Source organism: Micropterus salmoides, unplaced genomic scaffold (genome assembly GCF_014851395.1).
Source record: "Micropterus salmoides isolate LMB-PRFRI ecotype aquatic unplaced genomic scaffold, ASM1485139v1 Ms_hic_scaffold_4, whole genome shotgun sequence".
In the NCBI taxonomy this organism is placed as follows: Eukaryota; Metazoa; Chordata; class Actinopteri; order Centrarchiformes; family Centrarchidae; genus Micropterus; species Micropterus salmoides.
Window position 1 is genome coordinate 26,403,761 of NW_024043372.1, and position 13,909 is coordinate 26,417,669.

Sequence of the window (13,909 nt, forward strand, 5' to 3'; positions counted from 1 at the left end):
GCGAGTCAGATATGTAAACAGGATTATTAATTAAATAAACCATGCTGTATACTCAATATAAGTGTAACTTGGCTTCAGTAAAGTGCTTAACTCACAACTCTCAACTTAACTCACCATTCTGGCTGTCTTCATCTTCATCCCCTCCTTTGGTCTCCATCTCCTCCCCCTTCTTATCCTCCTTTAGCTCTACTGTGACAGAGTCTGGGCTGAGAGGGGCAGGGAGCTGCTGCAGGTTGGTGTCCCCGGGTGAACCTTTGCAGGTCTGATGCTCTTCTTTGTTGCTCAACGTGTCCCAGGTCTCTGTGTTGCTTTCAGGCCGGTTTGCGTTCCGTTGGTCCTCCTGCTCCTCTGTCGACTGCTTGGTCCCTTGTACCTCTGGGCTGGTCTCACTCTCCAGTGTGGAGGCGTGGCCGTTGCAGTTCACCTCCATCCCGCTCTCCTCCTCCCGTTCATTCACCTCTGGCTTCTGCTGGGGCTGCTCGTCGGGGGTAGAGTCTGTGGCAAAGTACAACGCAGATTATTCAACTATGTTTAATTCATTTCCTAACGAATGACACTCTTGATAATGCCCAAACTCGACTTGATTATTAATTATTTCAGATGTTAAATACTACAGGATACTATCTATTCAGATTTTTAAACCAATTAAAACATTTTAACTACAACAATTATGCGCAGTTATCCACTTCAGTCTACGATCGGCCAGCCATTCACCTGCAATAGCATGGTTAGCAATGTCTTGCAGTGTGGCTGACATAGACAGGGTGGCTGAGGAAGTCGTCTCTTCGGTGGTCTCTGTCGTCTCCTCATCCTCCTCCTCTTCTCCTCCTCCTTCAGGTGTTGCTCCTCCCTCCATCTCCTGGATCCTCTTCTCTAGAAGCTCCGCCTGCTTTCTCTGCTTCTTCTTCATCTTCTTCTTTTTGTTCTTTGACATTTTGGCCATCTTAGGAATGAAGAACAAGAGGAGAGAGAAAATAAATTCAAGTTTGTATTACAACTTGATTCTAAATGTATTTTGTGAGTCCTCATATCACTAGATCTGGTAAAAAAAATTTAAAATAAATCCACAAAAAATTGCTTACTGGTTTGGGTGCTGGGGCTGTACTCACTGTAGGAAACAGGAAAAATCAGAGGATTACATTATTGAACAACATATGTGACATATCCTTCGTCTCTCTATAGTTAGTATTCTGTTCGGGTGGCTGAGTTGATTCACACCAAGCTGTACTAATAGACTGTCTCTGCAGCAGCACCCGGCTCAGCGGGAGCACACATCCTCTGTGCAAGCTGGTAATTTCCGTAACCAATGCAGTGGTGACTCATACTGACACACAGCTTAGTGCTCCTATTTTATTAGAATCCTCCACATGCTTTTAAGTCAAAATTCTCAAGTTTCTAAACACTTATTTCACACATAGGAGGATTATACCACAGAGCTGGAATATCAGTATGCTCCCCATTCATGGTCGGTTTGTGCTTCTTGACGATAAAATGTGTTAAGTCCAATAAAAAATAATTGATCAAATGGCCTGTTTAAATCGTTAGTTGTATTGAGGCTTATTGCTCACATTTATGTTGTGAACCACCAAATATCTGACATGTCAAACATGAGAGGCACTGGACCTGCTGCAAACCTCGCTGTTGTCAGCAACATGCCGATCAAACCTTAAAAGATGCTTAGTGGCGTGCTGAGGAAGAGAAAGGTTGTGACCTGCAGAACCCGAGGGAGGTGCGGCGCCAGTCTTCTGCCACTGTGTAGCTTCGGCAGCCATTTTCTTGATGTAGGGCTCGTTGACAGTCAGCAGAATGTTCTCTGGTTTGATGTCTGTGTGGATGATCTTGCACTTAGTGTGGAGGTAGTCTAAACCCTGCAGAACCTGCAAGTCAAAAAATGAAGCATGTTCTGAGTTCAAGGTGGATGTTGCCCACTGCGAACAGTAATACATCATTCTCGACCCATCAGGGGTTCTGTGGTCTTACACCTGTGTCGCCTGCTTTGTAAAAAAATAAAAATAAATAACACACACATCCATTTGTTTTCTTTTTGTTGTTTTGTTCTGCAAGTGCTATCCAGAGTCTGACACTGCACTCAAACCAAAACATGAAATGAAACACAATAACAATCATCACACTCAATATTTTAAACACAACAAATTGTTTCTGTATAGCTGTACAGTACCTGTCGAATGATGCTTTTAACACTGGGCAAGGGCAGGCCTTGATAATTCGACTTAATGATCCACTTCAGTAGGTGATATCCCAGCACCTCAAATACCATGCACACATCTGAAGAAATACAAGGTCAAGGACTAACAGAAATCAACTTCTCAGATTACTTTAAATGTGACTTTTTCTCAGTCTACAGTGGAACTAATAAAAATGTATAACATACACCAGGCTTGGAATTTCAGACATTTAGGGGAAGGCCACCAGGAATTTTTGTGTTGTAATTTTTTTAAGGGAACAAGAAGGGGCACGGCAGCCACGGCAGAGCTTCATCATGTTTATCAAATAGTGTCAATGAGTTTTTTCCCCACCAGTCTTTCCCCATACCTTTTCCAGGTTCATACTTGGATTTCCATGACTGAACAATTTTTCAGTATGCAACTCAAAAATTAAAGCTTGGGTAGACAACATGGAAAATTATCAAAGACAGCTAGATTTTAAAAGGATCCAACCAAATAAAGGCCGTGCTTATTATTACAGGTCAGCGACAGCCACAGTTACCGGATTTCTGTCATTTTTTTGTGTCAGAGCATTTGATTTATTGATTGCTGTCGGGATGTAAAGAGAATTTCAACAAATATAACAAAAAATGCTTCTGAAATAAATTGCCTGCCCCAGCTTTAACTTTAATTTCCAGAGGATGTCTGGGCATGTTGCCTGAACACACAGCTGTAGAGTAGGCGGCGTGGGAGAGACACGGATAGAGCGAGTATCAGTGCATCGGGGACCGTGACACTTAAAGATCCAGCCAAAGTGCGCATCTAGCCGAACGTCAGATCAATCTCTGGGAACCACGAATAGCAGTGCAGAGTGTGAATCTGGGGCGGAATAAAATTGTTGGAGACTTTACAAATAACTGGCACACAAATTGTATCTGTCACTGCTGTTTGCATTCAAACTCAATCATTCTGGCAGAAAAATGAGATAGGTTAATCTTGAAAAGTAATGCAGACTAATGTGGCCTTCAAACACAACAACAAGGATGAGCTGAATCTAGCCTGAGTTGATGGGAGTCCTACCCTTGGATGTTCAACACTAACGCTGCCATTTGGCCTGGAATTAGTGTAATCAGTATGTCCACGCCAATACACTGAGACAGCAACAGTAGGGAGAAGAAAATGGAAGGACGCCAAGTTGCTGTTGTTGCACTGTTGCCTTCTTTCACAGAATGACAGCACCGGAAAACCTTCTATCATGTTAATCAGCTGGCACAGTCAGAAAACTGGTCACTCAGTTTAGTACATTTTTAAACAGAGGGTTGTTTTTTGTTCAGCTTATGAACAGGATATTGCTTTGCAATAGTGGGCAAGAATAATGTATGTTTTTAGGTACACATGAACTGTGACTACTTAACAAGAAGTTTCTTCTATGCAGAGGATACGAGTTCCATTCATGCCAGAAATTTTGAAGTCATCAAGAAGCTGCACCACTTTCTCTCTGCTGGGGTCACTGGGATCCGTGTTTCTCACCTGAGAACACACACAAACACACACAGTGTTGTGAAAGTTGTGGGCACTGGAATAACTGGAGTATGAGGCAGTGTGAAAATATTGGTGGTAAGATGACAGTGTGCCTTACGGATTTGAGCAGCTTGATCTCATCCAGAGCGGTCTCCGTGTAATGTTCAGCACTTTTTACAACCTTCATGGCCACAAAGCGCTTCTCCCTGGAAAACAAACACACAACACCAGTGTTTTAACTCATCACAACCACTTGAACATTAGTCAATCAGTCAATTACAGAAACATCAAATCTCTCTGTGCAAATATCCATAAAACTTCTAATAATGTCCAGAGACATTATTTAACAAAAAAAAAAAAAAAGGAACCAGGCCTTTACTGGAGCTTCGCAGGTTTACAGAATTCTTAAGAGTAAAATCTATAAATATTACATATATAGGCAGCAACATGGCTGAAACCGCTGGCCCTCACTGAACCATTATAACCTCATGCATGCACACAGCACTCCTCGGCTACTGTTCCAGACACTATTTTAGATGCTTCTTTTTTGGACGTATTACAGTATAAAGAAAGCACACATCATTGCGACGTAGCAGCAGCTGTGGGTCGGTGAAATCCACTCATGACTCATAACCTCTGCATACGTCTGTACGTCACCGTCTAAATGTCACATAGTTTGGAGGCCAACTTACTGGATGTCCCAGGCCAGCCACACAGTGGAGAAGTGCCCCCAGCCCAGCTTACGGATCACATGGTACCTCCCGTTGAACAGATCTCCAATCTTCACATGGTGATATCCACCTGATGCAGAAGCAGATAAACTCTAGCAATGCTGCTTAATCATTGTATGTTCAGTACGTGTGTATGAAAGTGTGTATTCACATGTGTAAAGCACAAGGTCATTCAGGTCTACTCCAAATAAGCTATTAAATCATGTTCTATTCAATTCCATGTGTTATTGCTTAAACATATGACAATCTATTTATGTCAGGGTACTAATACTAATGCTATTACATGTCAATGACAGACGTCCTACCCCTGCAGTAGTCGTTGGGATCCTCCTGCTCATCGTCATCAGAGCCCAGGATCTCCTCGTCCTGCTCTGGGAGGGGAGAGTCTGCCTGGCCTGACTGAGAGCCGCCTCCTCGACCATGAGGCTCTGGTCTGAAGGGAAACAGAGAGAGGGGGATGGTAAGGGAGAGAGGAAATCATAAAAGACAGACAGGAACATTAGAGACACAGAGGAAGGAAGGAAGGAGGGCGCCAAGGGAGGGAGAGTGACAGTAGGAAAAGTAAGACAGTGTAAACTACAACGAAAGAGTAAACACTGGAAAATGAGCAACTCATAGACCAAGGGTATTCAATTAAAATTCAAAGAGGTCCAGTTAGAGATTTTTCCGAAGCAAAGGTCCGGAACATCATAATGACTAATTTGGGTTATTATTCAGTACCATAACAAATAGTTGTATCAGCCTATGTTTTTTAGTCAACAACTGACAAATCAAATATTTCAACAATATTTAGGCTACTGTCAGTTTTCACATCAAACTGCAGGGATAATAAAAAATTAAATAGCCATATTTTTGTGTCAGAGAATTTGATTCTTTGATCGCTGTTGGGTGGAAATAGCATTTCAACAAATGTAACAAAAGAAATGCCTCTGAAATAAATTGCCTACCCCAGCTATAATCAATCCGTCATGTAAGCACAAAGAGACAGTGAAGAAAGCAGCAAGAAATATGTTTTTTTAAATGTAGAGAAGTGGGATGAACATTTGACGCACACACAAATAAACTTTTAAGGCTATGGGGAGTGACTATCCTCTGGCATTCATACCAGAGATCAGAGCAATTACACCAGGACGATAATTATATGAAGATAGGTCAACGTCACAGATACAAAACTAAAAGCTAATGTCCAGTGATTGCAGGAACTATGTCTAGGCAGACAATATAGAACAGGACTTTGTAGATATTTTGTAGTAGCAAGTCCAGCTCTGAAAATAACATGAGTAACATTTCAGTCAGTGTTGGAGTGGAGTGTTTTTTATTAGAGATGTGTGATTTCTTTTCTTCTTCAAACCCAAACAGTATTAAAAAATGTCCTTCGACCAGGACCTAATATCATTACATAGCCGATAGTGATTCCACAATTCTTAAATGAGCGTGCCGTGTTGTGTGAATCTATCTGAACATGGTGGAATAAATGATCAAATCAATCCTCCAGTTGTTCATATAGAGCAGCTCATTAGAGAGCATCAGTGTTTAGTAACCACGTTTGTTCCTGAGGAGACACACAGGATTCAATTTAGAAATCAAACAAAATAAAGCATGAGGCACCCACAGATGGTGAAGGTGCAGCACGTAACAACAACCAGTATTCTAGAGCAGAGCATCCAGCTGATCCAGCCGCACAGACTATTAACAGGGAACACTATATACCCTACCCAAGTCAGTCAACATGCCATGAAGGACATTCACACACAGACATCATCTCTTCCTTGTTTTGTGACCCATTAAAAGGTGGGGTAAGCAATTCTAAACCAATCCACGTCATTTTGCCAAATTCAACGAATATCTCCTCACGGCCCACTGGCTCTCCATTCTGTGTGCGCGCAGAAAATAAACCTGGTGTTTGTGCACAACAACACTATTTCAGCCATGATTTGTGTGTCAGGTAATGCTAAATGACTTGCCCACTGACATTCAGCTTACTTTCTAGTTTGCCAAACACACGCTGTTGTTGTGAAGCTATTGTAGCAGAAGAGTTGTACCGCATCGCTGTCTGGAGCTGCTGTGCTGGCTCTGGGACCGTCTCGTCCTCACTGCATGTTAGCGTTGCAGCAGCAGCAGCAGCAGCTGTAGCAACAACCTAGCTCACATTATAGTTACATTACTTGCTGTGTCGTTGTTTGTAAATGACTAGTTTCTGGACAAACTGAACAGCTTTACCAACGATACCCTCGGTGCTGTCCATGGTGCTGAAAGAAGAGACTGTTTCACTCACTGAATCCAAACCACAGGGTAACAAACAACATATCAACAATGAATAACGTTGACACCCTCGACCAATTAGAAAAAGCTAATAAAACTCACCTGCATCCCGTGTATTCCAATCAGTCCAATTTTTAAGAATACCACAATAATGAACGGACATGCATCATTCTCAAAGGTTTTGTCAAAATCCGTGGCATGGACAGATGGACTAGGATTTATATACATCATACTGTATATTTTCCTTCAACACATTAAATGACCATAATAATGCACGTAGGTAACAACAAGGTAACAATTATTTTGGTAAATAAAATACTGGTACCAGTAAAATATCTAGTATACCAATAACTAAAATTTACTTTTTACAATACCTTGCTATGCTGTGTGTTTTGTGTTTCTTTTGATCTCTCAACAAAGTAGGTCAAATATCTGTTTGGTGTTCCTGCGCCAACGCAGATCATTATTATCCCACTATCTTCATTTTCTATTATAAAACCGAAGATCACAAGTCCTTATGATGCTTCACTGTATGACTACAGGGGGCTGGTCACGGTGCGCTGCTGAGGTAAGAACAGCCCGCAGCTTCTAGCAAGAACTCCTGTTCACTGCATGCAGTGCAGACAGATGTTTCTCTCACAAGCACATTATTTTTCAAGCCTCAAATAAACACAGTGTGGTCTAACATACAAAATCCCTCCCGCTTGATGTTTTCCAAGCACTCATTTCTTGATGAATATTTACAAAGCACATCAGTCCTGTGTGTTCCACATTCAGATTTGGTGTTTAACTTACTGAGTCAAACAGTAAACACTGGATGGTGCAGTGGAGGATTTAGAGCTAATTAAAGCAAGTCACATATTATCTCTTAAGCTGTGAAAGAGTCTAAGCAGCTGACTTTGCCACACAGCCTCTGAAGAAAACTGTTTCTTGTCATTGCTTCTAAAATTATGGTGTGATAGTGGAGGCAAAAAATCTGTTTGACTGCTTCATTTGAGGGAAGTTTGCTGTGACCTGCATGCCAACAATGTTAAAGTCATTAAGATGAGCATGCCTAACTAATCAACTCATTGGCTTAAGTCTGAGAAAAAGGGTGCATCTTAGCAAAAACATGCTTATAAAGCAGAACTTGACTGTCTGTTACTGTTCCCGAGGGAGAAAAAGGCAATCAACGATGTTGAGCTGAAGTCAGAGGTGCAGAGATTAATTAATGAATTAGGCACTTTACTAATATCAACATTAGAGAGTTATATGACAGTGCAGCCAACAACACATATGCACTGCATCTTCTGTTTACATTTACATTTCTGCCAAAATACAGTATAAGCTGTATCAGATCTGCAATGTTCAGGACTCCTCCTCCAAGGAGAAAAGGCTGGGTAAAAGATATTTGGTTTATTATTCATTCTGTGATTATGCTTCTACATATTCACCCATCTGTGGTGAGGTTTCGATTTCAATACTTAAAAAGGTGTCACTGGAGTGGGCAATTTTTCTAATGCTCATAATGTTGTCAACAGAAAAAAAATGTTTGGGTACCCCTTCCGTTTTACAGCAGTATTTAAGTGATTAGACAAAGAAACTGATTCAGTGATTTTAGGTTTGAAAATTATATTTCGGCTTCTCATTATTAACGATATTATTACAATTACTTACGAATGTGCTGCCTCAAGTCTTTCTCTGGGCTTGACTGATTGTGGCTTAAGCAACTTCAACACTTGTAAAAACATTGCCAGCCCACACAGTGTATGGCAAAGGCAAAAAACACTCCATTTGTTAATTTACTTGCATGCGCACACACACACACACTCTATCAAAACAATACCTAGGCCAACCTCCTCTCAACCCTCATGCATAGTGCTTATTCACAAGTCTCCATTACCTCTCCTGCCTGCTGTGTCTTAAACACACAAACACGCACACGCTTTCAAGTAATGATAACAATAAGAAAAAGGGGACTTTTTTGGTCCTTGACGAGATAAAATGAATCTTAGCAAACAAAAACGGACTGAATCTCTTCAAGTTACTGCTAATGAAAATAGAGTAGACAAATGTGGGTAACATTTTAAAACAACTTAACTTTTAAAAAAGATTTAACACAAAACTGACAAAACTGTCCTCACATTAATGAAAACATTACAGACATGCATTAAAAAAGCAGTTTTGCAAAGAATCATATTCCTCCATGCATACTTGTCATTGAATGTTTGCACCTGACCTCTTCTCTGTAGCACCTGCAGCGTTGATGGAACAGAGGAGCTACTGTACAGAATGATGGATTTATATTAAACTTAATTTGACTAATATATTGATGTTTAAAGTGACCTAAAATAGACTATATGTTCAGAGTTTTAGTCAACAAATTCATCAGAAATCTAAAAGTTTAGGCTAAAAACCTGCCACACGGACCTTCGATCCCAGGACAAGGATTAGATTCAAATATAGCTGCCAAAATGTCAACATCATCTTGAAACCAACAAGAGCATTCACACATGATCGTGGCTTTCAAGATCACTGCGGACAACTGGACAGAAACAGTTGAGTGTCCTCTGATTGCCAGACAACATGAACACGAACAACATGCAGGATACTTCAAGGACTTCTTCTAAAAACACCTGGACCTGTCTCAATACAACCTCTAACTGCCTATGGTTGTCACGCCTGCCCACGCTTGCACACACACACAGCTCTTACCTGCAAGATGCACGGATGCCCATGGGATGAGATGGAGGGAGGACAGGAGAGAGAGCGCAGGTGTTGAAAAAAAAAACCCTCACTCCATCCGCCAGGAGAAAAGAAAGCGATTACAGGACCAAAAAGAGGGCAAGGGAGAGGGATGCAGAGTGAAAAGTCGGGTGCAGGAGAGAGTGCTGAAAACTAAAAGAAAGAGATTGGGGTGGGGGGGGTGGAAAAGAGGATGGAACGGAGAAGAGTGGGGGGAAGACGAGTGCAGAAAGGAAGAAGAGAAAGAAGAGGAGAAAAAGACTGTGCTGCAGGCTGAGTCCTGGAGCACAAGGCACCACTGCACATTCGCTGACTCTGTCGCTCACTTTTCCCTCTCTCACACACTCACTGTCTCACTCTCTCTCGCTTTCTCGCTCTCCGTCTGACCGAGAACTCTCCTTGGCTGTCGTCAGCCTCTGGCCCTGCCCCCTTTACTGACAGCTGGGAGATGATTGGGTGATGCAGCCCAGCACTGCATTGCAGGTGAGGGACGACACCCCCCCCCCCCGACCAAAACAACACTCTTCCTTGCATCCCTCTCCGTCTGTCCATCAAAATCATCAACCCCCGCCTCCTTTACATAGTGACTTAAAAAAAAGAAAACAAAAAGGCTTTTAAACAATGGAAATGGAGTTGGTGAGGGTGAGTGATTTTCATCTATGAAAATAATTTGCTTTGGTATTTTGGTGCATAACAATAAATATAGTAGGGAGAAAATATTAGAAGGATAAAGCAACAACTACAGGTCACGAACAAGCGGGAAACTCTGGGTTTGAAAAGTGAAGCCAATGCTGAGCGTGCCTTAAACCTGCATTCTTTCTAATGGGCATGAGGGACTCAAGCGGACGCCTCAACTGGTTGCAAAAAGAAGTCCAGTACCATTAGAAAAAATAATGGTAAAATGACCCTACTTCTCACCTGATTCATTACCTTGGTAAACACATTCCTAATGAGTTTATGATCTCAGTTGTTAGTTTCAAGTATCCTTCAACACAGCATGATGTTCATTAAGTAAATTACAGCCCCATTTAGAGGAAAATAGATGATAAAGCAAAGTGTGCTTTAGGGTGGGGCTACCTTGTGATAGACAACTCACTACCCTGGTGACCTATCAATCAGGCTAGAGTGACTGGTGTCTGCTGTGCTGTGTTAATTTAATCAGCGCAGTTGAAAAAGATTATTAGGAGTCGGCTGTTAGTTTCTTCCAGTACGTACGTTTTAAGCCTGTTTTTTGCTAGCTAAAATTAGCATCCTGGTTAAAATCACAGATAATCTTAATTACAGGTGCACACTGCTAACACCAACTTCTATAGTCCTTTTTGGGGACAGGGATGATGGTGGAGGATTTAAAGCAGACTGGCACATGGCAGGTCTGCAGTGAAGTGTTGAAGATGTCCGTGAACACCGGAGACAGCTGATCAACACATTGCTTCAGGGTGAATGGGGAGACAGAGTGTGGCCCAACTGCTTTGCAGGATTCTGCCTCCTGAACAGTTAGTTGACATCCCTCTCCATGATAAACAGAGTTGTAGAGGAGGGGGCAGCCTCTGGGGTGGGCAGTTGCTGAAGGGCCCATGTCCCTGCTGTAGTGGGGGAAGTGGTCATTTCATAGAGGTCGATTTTTGATACGGACAATGTCTGTTCTTGTGTCTGAGCTGAGAAAGACTTCAATAAAAACCTGAATCTCATTAGTATGTCTGTCCGATGGTGATGTTCGTCTGCATACCTCCAACATTTTAGTCCACAGCAAGATATCTAAATAACTTTGACAAAGTCAGGTGCACAGTGGAAAACATTTTTTGACCAATCCAATCCATAATTGTCCACCTTTGTAATCCTTTATTCATTTTATTATCTTAATTCTTTGTAAATATCCACATAACACCCAAGAACATGTCTTTAGATGTTTTCTGAAACAGACATCATTTACTAATGCAGAGTATAAATGTACAATGTTTCTGACTCGTGTTTGTTATACTACGATCGGTAGGTACTTCATTCTTTGAAGGCAAGGTGCTAAAACTTTGTCGTTTCTGTTATAGGTTACTGCCCTTGTCCTATGTTGAAGCACATTTCTGCTGCACATTTGATTAATCTATATTGTTTTAAGTGTAATTGTAACTGAAAATTCCAAAAGAGTAAATAGATTGGTCATATATTTTATTCAGTGTGTTCAACAACACCACAGCTGACCACATTTCCATGATGTACGTATGTGTGGTATTTACGCAGCACCTCAGGAATTGCCACAATTTTATATCGATACAAATCAAGTTTGCTAGCTCACAAGATACAATATGTAAGATAATATTGCACGTTATGCAACAGATCTTGGTCAGAGCAGACATTTTTAAATTGCATAGCAAGATACATAACACAGGCTTTATAAACAGCAGCAATGACGACTGTATTCCATTAAAGTGGAGCAGTTTCGGGGGACTGCCATAGTCTATGCTGTCTCACTGGAATAACTTGCTGGGACCCTTAATAGAACTGAGAAATACAGTGACACTTATGGAACAATTCAAAGGCATTACAGAGCTATTTCCATATTGCACTTAATATTAACACTCACTAAGTCCAACAACCTCACTGCCAATATCTAACATATTCCCTGCTTTGCTTTAAGATAACCGGTGAAACTTTTACACTTCGAAAAAAATTCTAAAGCTCATACTGAAATTGTCTTACACACAAAGCGCCTATGGGATCTGTTTAACTGCAGCCTGGGCCACATTTCCCTATGGGACAGTGTAATCTAACCACAGAACCACGACCACTTGACATCTTCGTCACTCCTGTACACACATCTGACATGACAGAGCGTGTCAGTGTCTCCGGGTTTCTCCTGGCTGTTTTGTTTCCACCCATCCAGCCCTATCAGATCTCTTTAGAGCGAAATAAACAAGGGCACAGGGAAGAAAGTAACCTGCTCAATTATGGCAAAAATCATAATCACGATTATTTTGATCATTATTAAAATCACGATTACTTAACACGACTGCTCATTGACTTAGAAAACATCATGATTTTATTAAACTTTAAAAACTGAATGCTTCATTTAAAAAAATTACTATACAAGGATATCCTAAATCGCCCAAACTTTAAAGAGCATCTTAGAGCGTGAGGGTGACAGCAACACAGTGTTTGCCCTAGGTTGACTGCTTTTGGGTGCGTGAGTGGGGCTCCACGGAGGGGAGCAGAGCAAGGAAACTACCGAGTTCACAACAACTTCTTACCTTTCATATAGGGCTGGGCAATAAAACAATAATGATAATTATCACAACATAATTTTCCTCAACAACAATTTAACAACCGCTCAATAAATGTTTGATTTAACACTACTACTTCATCCTTCTTCCGCCACCTAGAGCTCCCGTTCTTCTAGTCACATCTGGCTACAAATTCCTTCAGCTAACACATCATTAGGTCGCACCACTTTCAGGTCGCTGCACCGAACGATTGGAACGAACTACAAAAAAACCCCCAAAAAACCCTCTAACTAAAGGCAAAATCTCCATCTCGCTTACAGTAAACACTAATTGCTTCATGTGATGTTGTGTGTTGTTGTTATACGTCGCTTCTAGATTGATTTTATTATTCAACTATTGTGCCATTTGTTGTATAGTCTATTCTCTGTAGATTATCATGTCTAGTCTGTTATGTTTCTTATCAGTCTTTTAATTATTTTCTCATCTGATCTCTTCGTGTCCTTGTGCCTGGTTGGTTGTTGGGACTGTGTTGTTGTCCTGCATCCTCTGTCTATTGTTTTATGTTTTTATTTAATCCCAGTACCATTTCCCACAGGAGGCCTTTGTCTCCTGCCAGGGCGTTATTTTAAATAAACTGTTCTTAATTAACTTGCCTGGTAAAATAAAAGGTATAATAATAATTTGAAAAAATTTATTTGAATCGCGAATAACGAATTAGGCTAGCAACTCATTTTTCTATTAAGATATTTATTTTGTTGAGGAAAAGGGACTGCAAAAAGATTTTACTTAACTCATATATACACATTTACTCATGCATATTTGTCGAAATAAAGATTATATCATATATTGTTAAATGCTCCGTAAATGCTCTGTACTTGTATAGCGCCTTTCTAGTCTTTTCGACCACTCAAAGCACTTTTACACTACATCTGCATTCACCAGTCACACACATTCATACACTGAGCCTAAGTGCTCAAACGGAAACTAGCATTCACACTCATTCATACGCTGGCGGAACAGCCGCCAGGAGCAGTATCTTGCCCAAGGACACTTCGACACGCAACCAGGGGGAGCCAGGGATTGAACCGCCGACCTTCCGATTAACGGCCAACCCGCTCGACCTCCTGAGCCACAGCCTTGATAATTAGTTAGTTGATAATGTTTTAAAATGTTCTCAGATTTTTTAAGTGATCCATTGTTTGTAACGTGTTTGTCATGCTCTGACCATAAAGAAAAGTTTAAATCAAAATTAACCATCTGGTTTTTTCAACTTTCACTCAGGACTTAAGAAATA

General features: G+C 41.1%; 1 protein-coding gene across 1 annotated transcript in view; it reads right to left on the minus strand.

The window, feature by feature from the left end:
* Nucleotides 1–13,909, minus strand: part of srpk1b (SRSF protein kinase 1b) — a 29,584-nt gene that overhangs the window by 8,125 nt on the left and 7,550 nt on the right. Inside the window, exons 3-11 of the mRNA XM_038696341.1 lie at nucleotides 4,723–4,850; nucleotides 4,379–4,487; nucleotides 3,805–3,892; nucleotides 3,608–3,695; nucleotides 2,180–2,286; nucleotides 1,712–1,877; nucleotides 1,083–1,108; nucleotides 715–943; nucleotides 115–495 (exon numbers count right to left, since the gene is read on the minus strand). Coding sequence (XP_038552269.1) covers nucleotides 115–495; nucleotides 715–943; nucleotides 1,083–1,108; nucleotides 1,712–1,877; nucleotides 2,180–2,286; nucleotides 3,608–3,695; nucleotides 3,805–3,892; nucleotides 4,379–4,487; nucleotides 4,723–4,850 — 1,322 coding nt within the window. The remainder of the gene's footprint in view (nucleotides 1–114; nucleotides 496–714; nucleotides 944–1,082; nucleotides 1,109–1,711; nucleotides 1,878–2,179; nucleotides 2,287–3,607; nucleotides 3,696–3,804; nucleotides 3,893–4,378; nucleotides 4,488–4,722; nucleotides 4,851–13,909) is intronic.